Genomic DNA, 17,817 nt, shown 5'->3' with positions numbered 1-17,817 from the left:
CTTCTTCACCCTCACCTAACAAGAACTTCCTCCTGGAAGAGGACAGGAGTGAAGAAGCAGGATAATGAGAGAGGAGGAGGAAGATGATGAAGGGGAAGGCAGGGACGAGGGAACGGCCTCAGGCTGTGGACGTGAGCAACAGGTTGGGAGAGGGGTGTAGCCGTGAACGAACACACGAAATAATCCATCATTTTATTTCTAGATTACTCACTCTACTTTCTTCCTTACTTTTCCTTCTTCTGTCACTGGAGGCTTAATATCTTTTCTGACAGTGGTGACATTTATGTAAATGTGTGTGTGTGTTCTGAGGTATAAAATAACCAGCAGCTCATTAGCCCCATGTCAGTGGAGTAATGAGAATCATCAGAGGTCTAATGAGCAGTAAGTGCGTAAGCATTACAGATGTGACTGGCTGCCACAGCCAGACTGCAGAGTGAGTGTGTGGGCGAAGGGGACAGAGTGAAGGAGACAGGGTAAAAGAAAGAGGGAGAGAAACAGTAGTGGAGTTATGAAAAGAGACAAAAAGACAAAAAAGGAAACCATGGAAGAGAAAAGCAGAAAGAAGCTGAAAAGAAAACATTGCACTTGAGATGTGCAAAAGAGCTGGAGAAGAGAAATGACAAACAGTTCAGAGGTCGAGACAGAGCCAAGTGGTCGAGGTCATGGGGACCACCGGTGTTTCTATGGCAACCAGCCTCATTACAGAGCTGGCTTAATCATAACATACCTCGGTGGAAACCGCAGCCAATCATGTGGCCGGAGAGTTAAAGGTCACAGACTGCCACGGACAGTAACGAGTGCTGATTGCATTACAGAGCAGCAGAGCCAGCACACAAGAGTCTGTCTGGGTTTAGTCCGGTTGGTAGACACACATGACTGACTGGTTTATTAAGTAATGGGATGCACCAGTATTTAAGGTGGTAGGGCAATGTGTTAAACCTCAATACTGTACAGACTGAAATGTGTCCAAAGCACCAAGTATCGGAAATGGTCAATTACTAAAAGCTGGCATTAAAAGTTCAGTGTGTAAGTTCCCGAGTGGAAGTTGTTCCTCCGACTTCAGTGTGTGTTCACGTGCTCTTAAGTCGAAATGTGGAATTAACATGGACGCTAATATAAAGATTTGTTGTATTAACATTATCAGAGCGTATAAACAACACGCAGACATCTACAATATCTTAAATCAATTTAATTCCTAAATCCAACAACAAAAAGGCTGTGTAAACTGTTAACATATGGACATCTTTTAATATCTTTAGATAATATAGATTACCCCTGGCAAGGTTTCATTATTTGTGTCTACTTATATATTTGTATACTCTTCTTTATGTCCCATGTACACTTTATTTCCCTTTTTGAAATAAAGATTTAAGAAGGGAAAAAAAATTCAGATTTTTTCCAACACCATATGAATGCGCCATCAGACACCGCTCACCCCACCTTTTCCAAGCACGCAGGAGAAGCGATGGTGGCCAACACACTCTGTCGGCTCTTGTGCTAAAAATTCATTTTCTTTACTTATTCTTTGATCAGAAAGTTCCTTGTGTACATTTTGTCAATTTTTAGTCAACCACTGTGAACCACCATTGTACTTCAAAATCAGTTAACTTTTATATTTTCTTTTAATCGCTTTTGAGATAATTCGTCTTCTACTGCATGCTACATAGTGCGAGAAATATTAGTAATGGTTTGTACAAATGATTACAAATAACACATTGATGACTCAGTGCTTGCATCACTTAAATTAACACAATGTCCACTCACTCATAAAACCCGTATTTCTTCAGTCACTGATCATCCACCACAAGGATCTCTAAACTCTACTCACCTACTTGTATGACACTTGCTGTTCAGTTGAAGAGTTTAAAAAGACCATGCTGTTTTGCTGTCTTACCCCTTTGACTCCCTTCAGGTCTCCTTTCAGCAGGCTGTCCAGAGGAAAGGTGATGATGTTGTTCATATTTTGAAACTGGAGGAGGGTGAGGAGCAAGACAGAGAAGAGTTGAAAGGTTACAACAGCAGCAGAGTGAAAGTTAGGGGTGCCTGACGCCAGAGATGTAATCCTGAAATGTAATGTGTCCTGTGTGTTGTTTGAGTGTGTGTGTATGAGCGCAACAGGAAAGGAGAGAGGCACTCAGGTATACATGTGAGTTTTCTTCTTTTATCTTCAGTAAATGATGGTGATAGGAGGCTGAATGAGCTAAATGAGGTAAAACTTAAGACATAATGTCAGGAAATACCAATTATGAAAGCAATGTGGGACAATGAGTTAATTAAACTTTGCTAAGGTCTCTCTCATGTCTGAACACTTGCACCATATTTTTAATCACAAAGAAACTCCCCTGTTTGCAAGTTTCTGTTAAGGTCAGCCTGTGTGTGTGTAATGCTGTACATGTAATCTAGGAAGCTTGCTAAAGCTTTGAGAGATTACATCTTCGCGTCCAGGTCAGGTGGCAGCTCATATTTCTTTAATATAAAGTGTTGAGATAACACTAATACAAAATCTCAGGCCCCTGGTCTCAGTGAGAGTGTAGATGCAGTGTCCAGGGGCAGCGACAGACCTGACATGATGGTGTCAAATATTTCTAATAAAGCTCTGGCTTCAATACAAAACCAGAGCAGGATCAGGTTGAATTAGATCCAGCAGATATTTGGGGTTGCAGCGGCTCTTTGGCCGTCTCAGTGGAAAACTACAGCTACCTCCGGAGGGCTTTATGTTCCAGCTGGACTTGGTATGTGCTCGGTGTGTGTGTGTGTGTGAGTGTGTGAGTGTGTGAGAGAGAGAGAGAGAGAGAGCGAGAGAGAGCGCGAGAGAGAGAGAGAGAGAGAGAGAGAACACACACAGAGACTCGAGGGGATTGAGACAATTAGGGACAGGATGGAAATCCATTTGTCCCAGAGGATTTTACCTCTCCTAACTACATAGAATCCTACGACCCACAAATACACACATTAGACACACACACACAGTGTAGAATCACCAGGTTTTTGAAGAGCGCAGTGAGCTCCTTGGTGAAGACGGAGAACTTGAGGAAAGCTGAACCCAGATCAGGATCATCTCTGTACACGCAGTTTTCTCCAAACCTCTCCAGGGCCTGAGTGTACTGCTCCTCGTTCTCTACATGGGCTGAAAAACACACACACACACACACACACACACACACACAGATCAGGTTGACAGGTAGTAGTGATCAAACTAAGGTCTTTCACTCTCTGATTATTAAGTCAAAAAATCAATCACTGTGTATTAATAATGTATGGCAGCCTTTCAGTGAACAGAGGTCCACGTTTCTGGCTGGTCAATACTTCCATCACAGGTTTTTCCCAGAGAGCAGTTTTGCTGAAGTGGTACGTGCTGCCCCACCACTGACTAGGCCGTTTTTTTACTTTTACTTCCCTGACTTTGAAACGTGCTGCGCTTATCAGTTAATGCAAAACAAAAGGCTGAACTGAAAACTCTAGTTTTGCAGATACATATTTTGATGTTTTAAAAGCCAATATATCAGCCAATATTCTTCTTCTTTTCAGAAACGCATAACATCAACAAACATTATCCCAAACATTTGTTATGTGTAGTTTTGAGACCTGACTAAGATAACATGACATAATGTAAACCCTTTCATGCAATCCTCAAATCCTCAATTTGTGGACAGTTATTTTAACTACACTTTGGGTTAATATATCATGGTTATGTCCGCCAAGCCACCTGAGGGCAGTGTCAGGTGATTGATAACAATATTGTAACAGCGGTTACTATTGTCTATTCCAAATATTCATTGTTTGATGACCTGATCAATCTAAGATGGCTGATATTGATAGCCATGTGATAAATGCTATTTAACAGAAATATGAACATACACTCTCATCCAAAAGTATTAGAACGGTAAGGCACATTCCTTTGTTTTTGTTGTTCACTGAAGACATTTGGGTTAAAGCTCAAAAGATGAGTATGAGACAAGAGTTCAGAATTTCAGCTTTTATTTCCTGGTATTCACATCTAGATGTGTTAAACAACTAAGGACATACCACCGTTTGTATTAGACCACAGCATTCTTAGGTGAGCAAAGTAATGGAACAAATAATCTTAAAGTAAATAACATTTAACATTTGGTGGTATAACCCTTGCTTGCAATAACTGCCTCAAGCCTGCGACCCACTGACATCGCCAAACTGTTGCATTCTTAATTTGTGATGCTATTCCAGGCTTTTACCGCAGCTTCTTTTAGTTCTTGATTGTTTCGAGGTGTTTCTCCCTTCAGTCTCCTCTTAAGGAGGTGAAATGCATGCTCTATTGGGTTAAGGTCAGGTGATTGACTTGGCCAGTCTAAAACCTTCCTTTGTTTTGTTGGTAGTGTGCTTTGGGTCATTGTCCTGCTGCATGATAAACTTCCTCCCAATTAGTTTCAATGCATTTCTTCGTAAATTGGCAGAAAAAATATGTCTGTACACTTCTGAATTCATTCTGCTGCTACCATCATCAGTTACATCATCAATAAATATTAATGAGCCTGTTCCAGAAGCAGCCGTGCACGCCCAAGCCATGATATTAGCGCCACCATGCTTCACAGATGAGCTTGTATGCTTCGGATCATAAGCAGTTCCTTTCTTTCTCCACACTTTGGCCTTTCCATCACTTTGTCAGAGATTCATCTTGGTCTCATTAGTCCATAAGATTGTGTTCCAGAACTTTCACGGCTCATCTCTGTACTTCTTTGCAAATTTCAGTCTAGCCTTCCGATTCTTACTGCTGATGAGTGGTTTGCATCTTGTGGTGTGGCCTCTATATTTCTGCTCTCTGAGTCTTCTTCCAACAGTGGATTGTGATACCTTCACCCCTACACTGTGGAGGTCGTTGGTGATGTCACTTACTGATGTTTTGGGGGTTTTCTTCACAGCTCTCACGATATTTCTGTCATCAACTACTGTTGTTTTCCTTGGCCGACCTGTTGGATGTCAGATGTTCAGTCCACCAGTAGTTTCTTTCTTTTTCAGGACGTTCCAAATTGTTGTGCTTGCTATACCCAATGTTTGTCTAATGGGTCTGGTCGATTTTCCTTCTTTCTCAGCTTGTCAATGGCTTGCTTTTCTCCCATAGACAGCTCTCTGGTCTTGATGTTGGTTTATCCTCTTTAACAGGAAATGCAGTCTTTATAGGTTTGAACAGAGGATGAAAACTTAGACTAGTCATGCAGAGCTATTTAATGTTTGGACAATCAACCTAAAAGGCAACACATGGGCAACAAGAAATATCTGTCAGTCACATAGATTTGCTCACATGAAAAATGGGCGGGTTAAAACAAAGGGTGGTCTGTCCTGAGTTCTTTAACACATCTAGATGTGAATACCATGAAATGAGAGCTGAAATTCTGAATTCTTGTCTCATACTCATCTTTTGATCTTAAACCCAAATGTCTTCAGTGAACAAAAACAAAGGAATTTGCCTTACCGTTCCAATACTTTTGGGAGGGGACTGTAAATAACAATGCAAAGGTACATATTACAGCATTAAATTGCAAAGTTTTACATACATACATAGACAATTTTGCTTTTTTGTTTTCTAAACAGGGACAGCATAGGTCAAGGACCCAATAAAGAGTAAATGAGAATATCCCAGAGGGTAGTGGAAGTGACAGTGACAGCAGTAATGAGGACTATGTGCCAGAAAACCCCAGGTCTGAGACAGAAAGTGAAGTGGAGAACAATACAGAGAGACTACCGGAGAGATCACAAGAGAATGAGGCACAGGGTGAGATGAAGTGATTCAACATTAAGTCAGATAAGGATAAAAATATAAATGAGTTGTTACTATATCAGCAGTGAATGTTTTCTATTACTTAGCCTCATTGTTATTGGGTTTCCGCATATATGTTACTACAGTTATAAATACCACCGATTGTTTTCTCTCTCATTGTTCCTAAATTATTATTATGATTGTTAGTTTTCAATGTTTGAGCTCAACATGACAACAACAAAACAAAATATTCCATATTGTCAGGTGTGGCAATTTACGCGTTTGTTGCATGGTGTCTACACATAAGGACAATTTTAGCACAATTTTGAGTATTAAAAACAATCTTCAAGGATGTTTGGACTCTTTTTTTTATTCTGACATTTTTACAAACTAAATAAGTAATTTAACAATAACTAATAACTATAACTATTATATTTGAAAATAATTGTTAGTTGTCATCCCACTACTGACAATAAAAAAAAAAAAAAAAGAACAGAGACAATGTAAACGTTGAGGTGAAGGAAGTGCGAGGGTTTTTAATTTTTTTTTCTAAATTTTGGTGGCTATAATCTTGAAATCTCTTCCTCCATTAGCTGTGATCAGACACATTTTTCACAATTCTCCACCTCATCTGTATTTGCTTTTCAATTGTGCTTGTTCTTTAAAACAACAAGAAACACTGGGGATTTTCTTCCTTGATAACAACACCCACGGGGAGACAAAGAGAAGCAAGGGGCAGGACCAAATAGAAACGATTGACAGCAAAGGAAACGTTATGCCGAGGATGGACAGGAAGAAGAAAAGACAAAATATACTGAACTGGCCACAAACTAAACAAACCTTCAGTCAGTTACCAGTCAGGAGGGAAACCCATAAACTAGCTGTGACCAAAGTCTCCTAGTGTGTCTTAAGTCGCCCTAATGTACCATGGGGTTAGGCCTAGATGATTCCACTTAATACACTTCACGCTAGACTAGGCAGCTGATAACAGCTAATGCCATTGGGACAGCGACATGGCAAGGGATGAAGCACGGGGGATTGTTGCTATGACAACATTCACTAAGAGACAGTGATGAAGACGGAGGGGGAGTTTGAGGGAGGTACTCCAGGAAAAAAGATAAGAGGAGGTGTGTGTAAAAATATGGAGGATGTACACTAAAGAGCTCCTGACTGCCACTTCATGACTCAGCTTTTTATATTACACACATCCACACCATTGTGTTACTATGTTTGTGAGGACGCGTCACTGACATAATGTATTCCCCAACCCCGAACCTTAACCATCACAACTACATGCCTAACCGTTGCCTAATTCTACCCCTAACCCAAAAACCAAGTCTTAGCCCTCAAACAGCCCTTTAAACTTGTGAGGTACAGCATTTTGGTCCTCACAAAGCTGTCGGACCAAAGCATAGTGGAATCCATGTTTTTGGACCCCACAAATTTAGTAAAACAAGCCCACACACATGCACAGATGTGGCAGGTTTGTGCATGAGGTTGGATAAGTTCCACCACAGAGATATCATGTTATTAAAAGGGGAAAGCTGAAAGCCTCTGAGTCACTACCCGCTTACCTCCTCACATCAGACAAATCTAATTTAAGCCACCAAATATCAACTGATGCAAAAGGTGAGCTGGACGATATGCACCGAGTCCTATAGGAGCCTTAAGTGGCAAAATGAGAGCATTGAACAGCTTCTAGTATGAAGTATCTGAGATAATAGTTTTGGTTTTCCCCCTAATACAACTAAAGAAAACAGACACAAAAGTTGATTTTTTTTAAAACAAACTCATTTTTATTAACTGATCAATTGTCTATAGAATTATATAATTGCTTGTTTTGTCCAAAAAGAGAGAAGCACCAAATCCTCACATTTGAAAAGCTTGACTGAACACGCTAATGACTGAAGATTAACTTCTTTTTTTGTGTTTATCAAAAAATACATTACCTGAAATTTATGCTTGAACACTTAAAATATACAGGTGCTGGTCATATATTTAGAATATCATCAAAAAGTTGATTTATTTCAGTAATTCCATTCAAAAAGTGAAACCTGTATAATGTATACATTCATTCCACACAGACTGATATATTTCAAGTGTTCATTCCTTTTAATTTTGATGATTATAACTGACAACTAATGAAAATCCCAAAATCAGTATCTCAGAAAATTAGAATATTGTGTTAATATAAGGTTCAATATTGAAGACACCTGGTGCCACACTCTAATTCGCTAATTAACTCAAAACACCTGCAAAGGCCTTTAAATGGTCTCTCAGTCTAGTTCTGTAGGCTACACAATCATGGGGAAGACTGCTGACATGACAGCTGTCCAAAAGACGACCACTGACAACTTGCACAAGGAGGGCAAGACACAAAAGGTCATTGCTAAAGAGGCTGGCTGTTCACAGATCTCTGTGTCCAAGTGTCTCCATTAATAGAGAGGCGAAGGGAAGGAAAAGATGTGGTAGAAAAAAGTATACAAGCAGTAGGGATAACCGCACCCTGGAGAGGATTGTGAAACAAAACCCAGTCAAAAATGTCCGGGGAGATTCACAAAGAGTGGACTGCAGCTGGAGTCAGTGCTTCAAGAACCACCACGCATAGACGTATGCAAGACATGGGTTTCAGCTGTCGCATTCCTTGTGTCAAACCACTCTTGAACAAGACACAGCGTCAGAAGCGTCTCGCCTGGGCTGAAGACAAAAAGGACTGTACTGCTGCTGAGTGGTCCAAAATGATGTTCTCTGATGAAAGTAAATTTTGCATCTCCTTTGGAAATCAAGGTCCCAGAGTCTGGAGGAAGAGAGGAGAGGCACAGAATCCACGTTGCTTGAAGTCCAGTGTAAAGTTGCCACAGTCAGTGATGGCCATCACTCAGCCATGTCATCTGCTGGTGTTGGTCCACTGTGTTCTCTGAGGTCCAAGGTCAACGCAGCCGTCTACCAGGACTTGGCACCTGCACACAGTGCCAAAGCTACCAGTACCTCATTTAAGGACCATGGTATGCCTGTTCTTAATTGGCCAGCAAACTCGCCTGACCTTAACCCTATAGAAAATCTAAGGGGTACTGTGAAGAGGAAGATGCGATATGCCAGACCCAACAATGCAGAAGAGCTGAAGGCCACTATCAGAGCAACCAGGGATCTCATAACACCTGAGCAGTGCCACAGACTGATCGACTCCATGCGACGCCGCATTGCTGCAGTAATTCAGGCAAAAGGAGCCCCAACTAAGTATTGAGTGCTGTACATGCTCATACTTTTCATGTTCATACTTTTCAGTTGGCCAACATTTCTAAAAATCCTTTTTTTGTATTGGTCTTAAGTAATATTCAAATTTTTTGAGATACTGAATTTGGGATTTTCATTAGTTGTCAGTTTTAATCATCACAATTAAATGAAATAAACATTTGGAATATATCAGTCTGTGTGTAATGAATGAATATAAAGTCCAAGTTTCACTTTTTGAATGGAATTACTGAAATAAATCAACTTTTTGATGATATTCTAATTATATGACCAGCACCTGTATGTAGTGCTGGGAAGTTCCATTGTTATATTGCCATGGTGTACACAGGTGCAAGTTTTCATGCATTTCGTGTTGCACAAGCCTTTCAAGCCATTAAGAGCAGGGCACACTAACATGTTATGGTACTGAGTGAAAATAAAAATATTATAAATGTATAAAGCTGATAACATTAATTCAAGAGGTGTTTTACTGTGATAACTGTGCTTATGCCATGTATGTATTCTGTTTACTATAGTATTCTGTATTTTATTATTTAGAAATGATCAGGAGACAATAAAAAGAAAACAATTATTAAAGCTGCAAGCAGCATTGGGTGGGCCCTCGCATGTGTAGCGTCTTGAGGTGTGAGGTGGCCACGTTGCAGATCCTGCAGCTCTGCCTGTGCCGCTGTGAATTTGCCACACGCCTCTGACGCTGCACAAAGGTGTTGAACATCACTTCCTGTGTCACGTTTGTGGTTACCGTCTTAAGTAATATTCTAATTTTCGGAGATACTGAATTTGGGATTTTCATTAGTTGTCAGTTATAATGATCACAATTAAATGAAATAAACATTTGAAATACTATATATCAGTCTGTGTGTAATGAATGAATATAATATCCAAGTTTCACTTTTTGAATGGAATTACTGAAATAAATCAACTTTTTGATGATATTCTAATTATATGACCAGCACCTGTATATATTTTGCATGTTAGTATGAATATTTTTGTTTCAACAGTAAAACATATTGTTTTTGTTTAAAAGGGGCTGGTGACCTTTAAGAACGCAGAAATTAAAAAGTAATTTTTTAAGCTAAATGAACTGGTTCAAGCTTCTCAAACGTAAATGTGATGGACATTTTTCACTATTTTCTGACATTTAAATGATTAATCAATTAAAAAAAAATAAGGTTCTAATCCTTTTGCAGTAGTTGCAGCTGTATTACAACAATCTGACAGCTTCTGGTTCAAAGCAGCGGAATATGTCATAAGGAGATATAATAAACTTTAATCACTCATGTGTCAGACACCAACCCTCACCACACACAGCAGCCTACAGTTTCCACATCAGCTCCAGCTGTTTGGCTGAGGCTCTGCCAGGCTCTATGCGGGATGGGCGGTGGCCTGCTGGTATTTTTGAAGTGGCACGCTAGAGCTCTGAGCTCCGCTATCCAGCGCCGATGAACAGCCCAAACCCCCCTGGGCTGCTTAGTGAGTACCTGTATATTTGTTGTAACATGACTTGAACACATCACACATGGACACTAGGGTGCGGAGCAGCTTTGAACCTCAAATGACTGCATGACACGCTGAGGTAGTTTATATGTAACGTGGCAAAGTATAGTTTACACTCTAAACAAAACCTGCTAATCCAGTGCAGCCCTGCAGATGTTGCCTGAAGATGTCCAATATACTAAGCTGGTGTTCAGGGGCTTCTTAAAGAAACACAGACTTTGCAAGGCTCAAACCTGTCAGCTTTCGGGTAGAGGAGTCACTCTAAAAAATGTTACATGCCTTTTATTAACACTGAACTATTGCTATTACTATTGAAATTACCTACAGAAGTGGTTCCAGACCTTTTTAGTTTGTGACCCCTTAAAACAAAGGCATTTCTACTTTCGAGCCCTCATCATTAGTACAATAAAAATTATACAGCCTGTTCAAGGTGGGAATGGAGCACCATTATTCCACCAGGCTGTTCTGCATGAAACATACAAACACATAATAGGAGGGCATATGTAAAGCCGGCAGCAGAGTCAGTACCAGAGCCGAATTGACACCGGTGTAAAATTGGGAAGCCCGCAGGATGGGACACACTAGGTGACGAGCCTTTTGTGTTACAGGCCTCTGTTGCTATCTAAACTCACACACTGGGGCAGAATTATGCAGTCGTTGTTTAAATTAGTGTAACAAAGCAAAGCCGGTGTAATGATGGGTCTTTTTTATGGTAGTATTGCAGGACATCTGTTTAAAAAGGGCTTAAGATTGAAACAAAGTCTCATGACCCCTAAAATTCATCTTGCAACCCTTTGATGGGGAGCCCCGGCCCCCAGTTTTGGGATCTACTAACCTAGATCTTACAAACTCTATTTAGGCACCTGTAGCTTAAGACATACTGGTTATTTTACAAATGTTACTTAGCACTGTCAGTGTTTTGGATTTGATCTTCCCAGTGTGCCTTGCCTTTCAGAAGATAACTAATTAAGAGTCTCAATAGAATCTGAAAGCCAATTAAGTGGAACCATGTAGACATCCAGCAGTCACATTAAGCTACTGTCAGCTTACAACAGAGAAAAATCAAGCTATTATTACACTGAGGGATGATAGATTGTCTTACAGAAAAATGGGAGAGAAGCCAATAATTATCTATGCACCATGAAAAGAAGCTGATGGTTGAAGAAGACTATCAAACCTACTGCATGTTAAATAACATTCAGTGTTCAGTATTATTTGAGGGATAAATATACAGGTATTTGGGCTGCTACAGGCACCTAGTTAGAGCTATCACAATCTATAGCACCTTTAATTAGCAATTCCAACATACAGTCATTACTATACAGGCATGCAAACTGGTCAGGGGTAAAAAAGGTGAGAAGGATATGCAAGCAGAGAAACGTACAGAGACAGTGTAAGAGGGATCTTTAAGCTTACATGTTGCATAAAGTGCATTTGTCTACTGCAACAAGAGAAAGATACTGACACGCAAGGGCATCACTTTGTGTTGAAAAGTAGTGGGGATGTAAGGGCTCAGATTGGGGGTGCGACGATACGCTTAGATTACGAGATGTGGCGATGCACCATACTGGTGTCACAAGAACGAGATGTGATTATGAAATTAACAGCATTTAATAGGAATCATCAAAGATGAAATATATGAGTTTATATATGAGTAAATTTTGTGCATTAAACACTTAATTTCCTGCATTCTGGAAACATTTCCTGTTCTGTCCTTTCTTATATCAATTTATGATTAAAATGTTTTTATTTATGTAAAGGGAAACAGAAAATTCAGGTGGCATGTGACAATTCAAAATCTATAAGTATTAAATAATCTAATGCAGTGCAGGTCTCTGCCATTCTGTGATGCTTTCATACACGTTTCTCCTGGAGATCAACTTTTCTCATGTAATATCATCCCTGCTGAAGTAGCACACATGCAGGCATGATTTAGTCTTCCCTCCTCTTTTGTCATGTTCACAGGGAGAGAACGGAAAATTTGGCCAAATAGAAATTGTGAAAAGAAGTTGTTAAAGTTACTGACTGGGGTCATTTTATTATCAGTAGCTTGTTTATTCTTACTTAAAAATGCAAATAAACCTTTCTCAAAGCACTTTCATGGCCATTTCATGTTGCAAGCTATTTTTCAAAGCATTTTTAACAAACACTTTCAAAAAGTGATGGGGCCATGCGTCCCCCGTGTAAATACCAAGGATGCTTACACATTTTATCCTTTATCCTGTTGATGTTAGCCAACATTATATCCAGGTTGCTGCCACTGTTCTGAACAATTAGCTTAGCTTACATTTCTGGTTAATAACTGCAGCCAAAGTTATATATAAAATATATAGACATAATATAGAGATTATGATAATAATGATCATAATATAGAGATCTCTATATTATGTCTATGGTTCAGCAGTCCTTTGCCGTCCTCACGTGTTCATCTGTCAGACTCTGCAGTATAGCAGACATGAAAAAAAGACCTCTGCCTCTGCCTGGCTGATGGGTTGAGGCATTAGGAGTGATGACTGGTTAGGCAGAGCCAGTTGTAAAGTTGCAAAGCTCACGCTAGAGGAGAGAACTCGGAAGTAACAACAAACTTAAAGACAGTAAATACTGGTTGTGAAAGTTTTCGTGTGGGTTTTTTCCATATCAAAAGAAGCTAAATAAAATATAGTTTCAAGTTGAGAAAAATGCTTGAAAAGGTAGTGTGGCAGTGTTGTGTGCGTGTGTCGGTGAACTCAGGAACTGATGACCTTGTGTTTACTGGAGGACAGAGGTCATGACGCATACACACACAAATACATACTAGTACAGCAGACACAAATGGCCTGCTAATACGCAGTTGTGTACAACATTCTTTACTGCATCTTCCCTCCCAAAACACACACACACACACACACACACACACACACACACACACACACACACACACACACACACACACACACACACACACACACACACGGTTTAATCACCAGATAACAGGCTGGCCTCTGCTTCCTCTCTCCCACACTCATTCCCTTACACTCGGCTCCATCAGGCCTGGTCGGCTGACGCTCCGACTCTTACTAACACAATGTGCAGCCGACCGCACATCAATTCCATATCCCTCTACGGACTTTGTGAAAACAACACTGGACATCATGGCAACAATATGGCCAGCTGCACTGAGAGATAGGATTATAGTTAACTATTACACGTAGAAGAAGGGCGTTTGAAAGACGAATAATAACTGTAAAAGAGAATAATATTTAAAAGGAAGAGTTTGACAATTTGGGAAATATGCTTATTTGCTTCTTTCTTATTTGTGTAGCTGTAGTAGATGAGAAGATTGATACCATTGTCAGATACACTCACCGGCCACTTTATTAGGTACACCTCGCAAGTACCGGGATGGACCCCCCCTTTGCCTTCAGAAGTGTGTTAATTCTTCGTTGCATACTTTCAACTAGGTGTTGGAAACATTCCTCAGAGACTTTGGTCCATATTGACATGACAGTATCACGCAGTCGATGCGAATCTCGCATTCCACCACATCCCAAAGGTGCTGTATTGGACTGAGATCTGGTGACTGTGGAGGCCGTTGGAGTGCAGTGAACTCATTTTCATGTTCAAGAAACCAGTTTGAGATGATTGGAGCTTTGTGACATGGTGCGTTAGCCATCAGAAGATGGGGACACTGTGGTCATAAAGGGATGGACATGGTCAGCAACAAAACTCAGGTTGGCTGTCGCGTTTAAACCAAAACCAGTTGGTACTAAGGGACCCAAAGTGTGCCAAGAAAATATCCCCCACACCACCAACAAATGTAAATGCTCCGTACTTGTATAGCGCCTTTCTAGTCTTTTCGACCACTCAAAGCGCTTTTACACTGCATTCACCAGTCACACACATTCATACACTGAGTCTAAGTGCTCAAACGGAAACTAACATTCACACTCACTCATACACTGGCCGCCAGGGGCAATTCGGGGTTCAGTATCTTGCCCAAGGACACTTCGACATGCAACCAGGGGAGCCAGGGATTGAACCGCCGAACTTCTGATTAACGGCCAACCCGCTCTACCTCCTGAGCCACAGCCGCCCCAACAGCCTGAACCATTGATACAAGGCGGGATGGATCCATGCTTTCATGTCTGTCGGACCATTCTCTGTAAACCCTAGAGATAGTTGTGTGTGAAAATCCCAGTAGATCAGCAGTTTCTGTCTGGCACCAACAACCATACGACGTTCAAAGTCACTTAAATCCCCTTTCTTCCCCATTCCGACGCTCGGTTTGAACGTCAGCAAGTTGTCTTGACCGTGTTGCTGCCATGTGATTGGCTGATTAGCTATTTGTTTTAACAAGCAATTAAACAGGTGTACCTAATAAAGTGGCCGGTGAGCGTATGCCAGTTAAATACTAAGCTGAAGCCGTGTAAGGATGGGTTCCATTTTGGATCTGGTTCTAAGCTGTTGAAATACCCAAATGAATTTGTTGTTATTCATATTTACAGCTAAGACATAAGAGTGATATCAATCTTCTCATTTAACTCTCACAAAGAGAAGAGGGAAGGAAAGAAAAGGAATTTGTTTGAATAGGTGGCTCTGTCTTCCATTTTCATTACACTTTCTTTTGTCTTCTTCCTCCTTTATTTCAGTGTCTCCTTGGGTGTTTTTCCCTCAGACATCCATGCAGTTTAATTACATTAGTGTTTGTGGGAGTCTCATATTCTTGGTTACCTGGCAGCCAGGAGAGAAAGGCGTGTGTGTATGTGTGTGTGTGTGTGTAGCAGTGACCTGGACGACATGGCCAGATCAGACACCATCACATTTAGCATTTTCCTGGTGCAACATGGGCCGAGTGCTGCATTATCCAGCAACTCACCCAGCCATCCTGCCCATCTATAGGTACCTACTATAGTGAACACAGCGTTTCACTTATCTGCCTCGAGTCGTTGTCTGCTCAGCAGCTTTGGGAGGCCTGTCCTAGCAGCTCTGCTCCATCCGCTCCAGGTTCTTCAGGGGTTTGAGATGCAGCTCCTGGTTTATTCATCAAAACCAACAAGCTGACAGCCTGACAGTTCCCTGCAGCAACATGGGGCTCTCTTGATTATCTATACAGCGTTCCCTGTATTTTTCTTTCTCACCTCTTTCACTCTCTCATTTCCCTCATCTTTTTCTTACTCTCTGGTACAAGCTTACAGTGCTTGCTCAGCCGCTCTGGTTCTCCCTAGCGTGGTAACTCTTGTAATCTTGTTAATTTTTCCGCACCATTCCAACCAAACCACACCCTCTCCGTCCTCACCTCCTCATCATTACTATTGCTCATGTCATAGCTAAAAATATCCTTGCAGGGATTTGGCTAGACAGCCAGTCAGGACAGTATTCTCCGAGTATTGAGGCAGTCGGTGTTGAGGATCCCTGTCGTGCGTCTCATTATTCAGGCGTTATCCCAGTTTCCTATTTGAAGAACAATTATTTTATTGCACATTAACGCAGTTTTTATTATTATTAATATTATTTTGAAAGTCCGTTGCTCACTGGCTCTGAATACACATAGTCAAACCATGGATCACAGGAGGGGTGGGATGTTGATCAGCCAGCAAATCACCCACCCAAACAAGCAGCGGAGGGAGGCTTCGGCAGACTACACTGGATGTGGCGTGTGGGAGTAGATAAAAAATAAAATACAAAATCAAGCCAAGCGAACCAAGTATTAGTAGTATTAGTATTGGGGAAGAAGTCTGTCTTAGGAATAGGGCTGGACGATATGGCCAAAAATGTTATCACGATAAAAAGTTTCATATCTGTCGATATCGATAATTATCACGATAAGTATCAAATCATTATTTCTTTCAAGTTTAAAGGCTGACTTTTGCTCCTGAGGTAAAGTTGAAGAAACCTGATGGTTAATTGTGGTTTAAAGTCTTCTTTGTGGTCAACACTTGAGGCCAAACAGTGGATCACTTCACAAATCTGAGGTGGGAGATTCAAAACAATTATGATAAAATCTTTGTCAACAAATACGCATGAGTAAAATCAAGTAAAAGCTTTTTTCAGTCCTTTTTCCTCAACAAAATAAATATACTAATAAAAAAATTAAGTCCTAATTCGTGTATGATTCAAGTGAATAAAATCAAAAATTTGTTATATTGTTATTGAAAAAAATTATATCGCAATAATTATTGTTATCATAACGTAGTCACTTGGCCCCGCGGGGTTGCTCTGCTCTTCTCTGGTGAACAACAGCCGCTCTATGGATAGTAACCATGGCAACAGCTTCTGTATGCTACACAGCAGTAGCCTATTTAACTTAAATTAAAATTATACATAACTTTACCTGATAGGCCTTCATCTAGTTTTGCGGGGATACTCTGCCATGCAAATTCCCTCCTGTTGATTTCCTATTTAGTAAACAGTAATAGACTATGGAAACTCACAAACAGCGAGGATCAGTCTGTCTTCCAATGATTTGTGCTCTGCGTCGCATACAAAAAGTTCAAGACAAGACAAACTTTAGCAGCAGGCGGGTGTGTGCATGAGGCGACCACTTCACCTCACTCTAACAGGGACACTTGCTATTGAACATAGACTGATTATGCTGCTCCGCGATAAAAGAAAAATGTTTCTGCTGATAACTGTTCAGAAAAAATATACAAGAAAACAATTTATATATGTTAACCTGTTGCTCAAAAGGTGCCTGTCCTAATGTTATGATCGTGGCTCTGGACTTGTTTTAACAAGCTATAAGGTAAATTTGATTTAATATATGATTTGATCACATTAATGTTTAAGTTGAGATTTACAAGAAATATTTTATTTCTACTGTGTAAAGGGAATACTGCTGGTAAAAAGTACCTTATTTGTTTATATTTATTTATTATATTTATATATTTGTTGTTATTACACTTGTGTATATAGCAGTACATTAAAATTAAAAGTGCGCAATACACTACTTTAAAAACAAATTCATTATTCAATTTTGCAAACAACTATGCGATTAATTGCAATTAATTGCAGAAAATCATGCGATTAATCTCAATTAAAAAATTTTATTGCTGCCAAGCACTATTTACTTGTAATGACATAGAAATGAATGGAAATCAAATTATTCTTACTTACTAACTACATAGTTATTTGATCAATTGTTACTGTAAAATTACTGATTAGTGCAGCCATGGGCCACATCCGGCCCACAGAATGGCCACTGATGAGAGTATAGCAATATTTATATATTTGCAGTATTGTGCATCTGTGGTGAAAGCTATATTAGGTTGCTGCTAATGCAAACTTCACCTTAAAAGTATTTAAATGGCGAAGTAGACTTTTATTATGAAGTAGTCACAGGAAATGCAATGTGTTTATCA

At 40.1% G+C, this 17,817-nt stretch overlaps 1 protein-coding gene across 1 annotated transcript in view; it reads right to left on the bottom strand.

Annotated features, from left to right (window-relative positions):
- asap2a (ArfGAP with SH3 domain, ankyrin repeat and PH domain 2a) overlaps positions 1-17,817 on the bottom strand; it is a 71,177-nt gene that overhangs the window by 30,122 nt on the left and 23,238 nt on the right. The window contains exons 3-4 of the mRNA XM_038729025.1: positions 2,982-3,127; positions 1,895-1,969 (exon numbers count right to left, since the gene is read on the bottom strand). Coding sequence (XP_038584953.1) covers positions 1,895-1,969; positions 2,982-3,127 — 221 coding nt within the window. The remainder of the gene's footprint in view (positions 1-1,894; positions 1,970-2,981; positions 3,128-17,817) is intronic.

This window comes from Micropterus salmoides, unplaced genomic scaffold (genome assembly GCF_014851395.1).
Source record: "Micropterus salmoides isolate LMB-PRFRI ecotype aquatic unplaced genomic scaffold, ASM1485139v1 Ms_hic_scaffold_19, whole genome shotgun sequence".
Taxonomy (NCBI): Eukaryota; Metazoa; Chordata; class Actinopteri; order Centrarchiformes; family Centrarchidae; genus Micropterus; species Micropterus salmoides.
The sequence above is the reverse complement of the archived record's forward strand: the minus strand, read 5'-3'. Positions and strand labels throughout refer to the sequence as shown.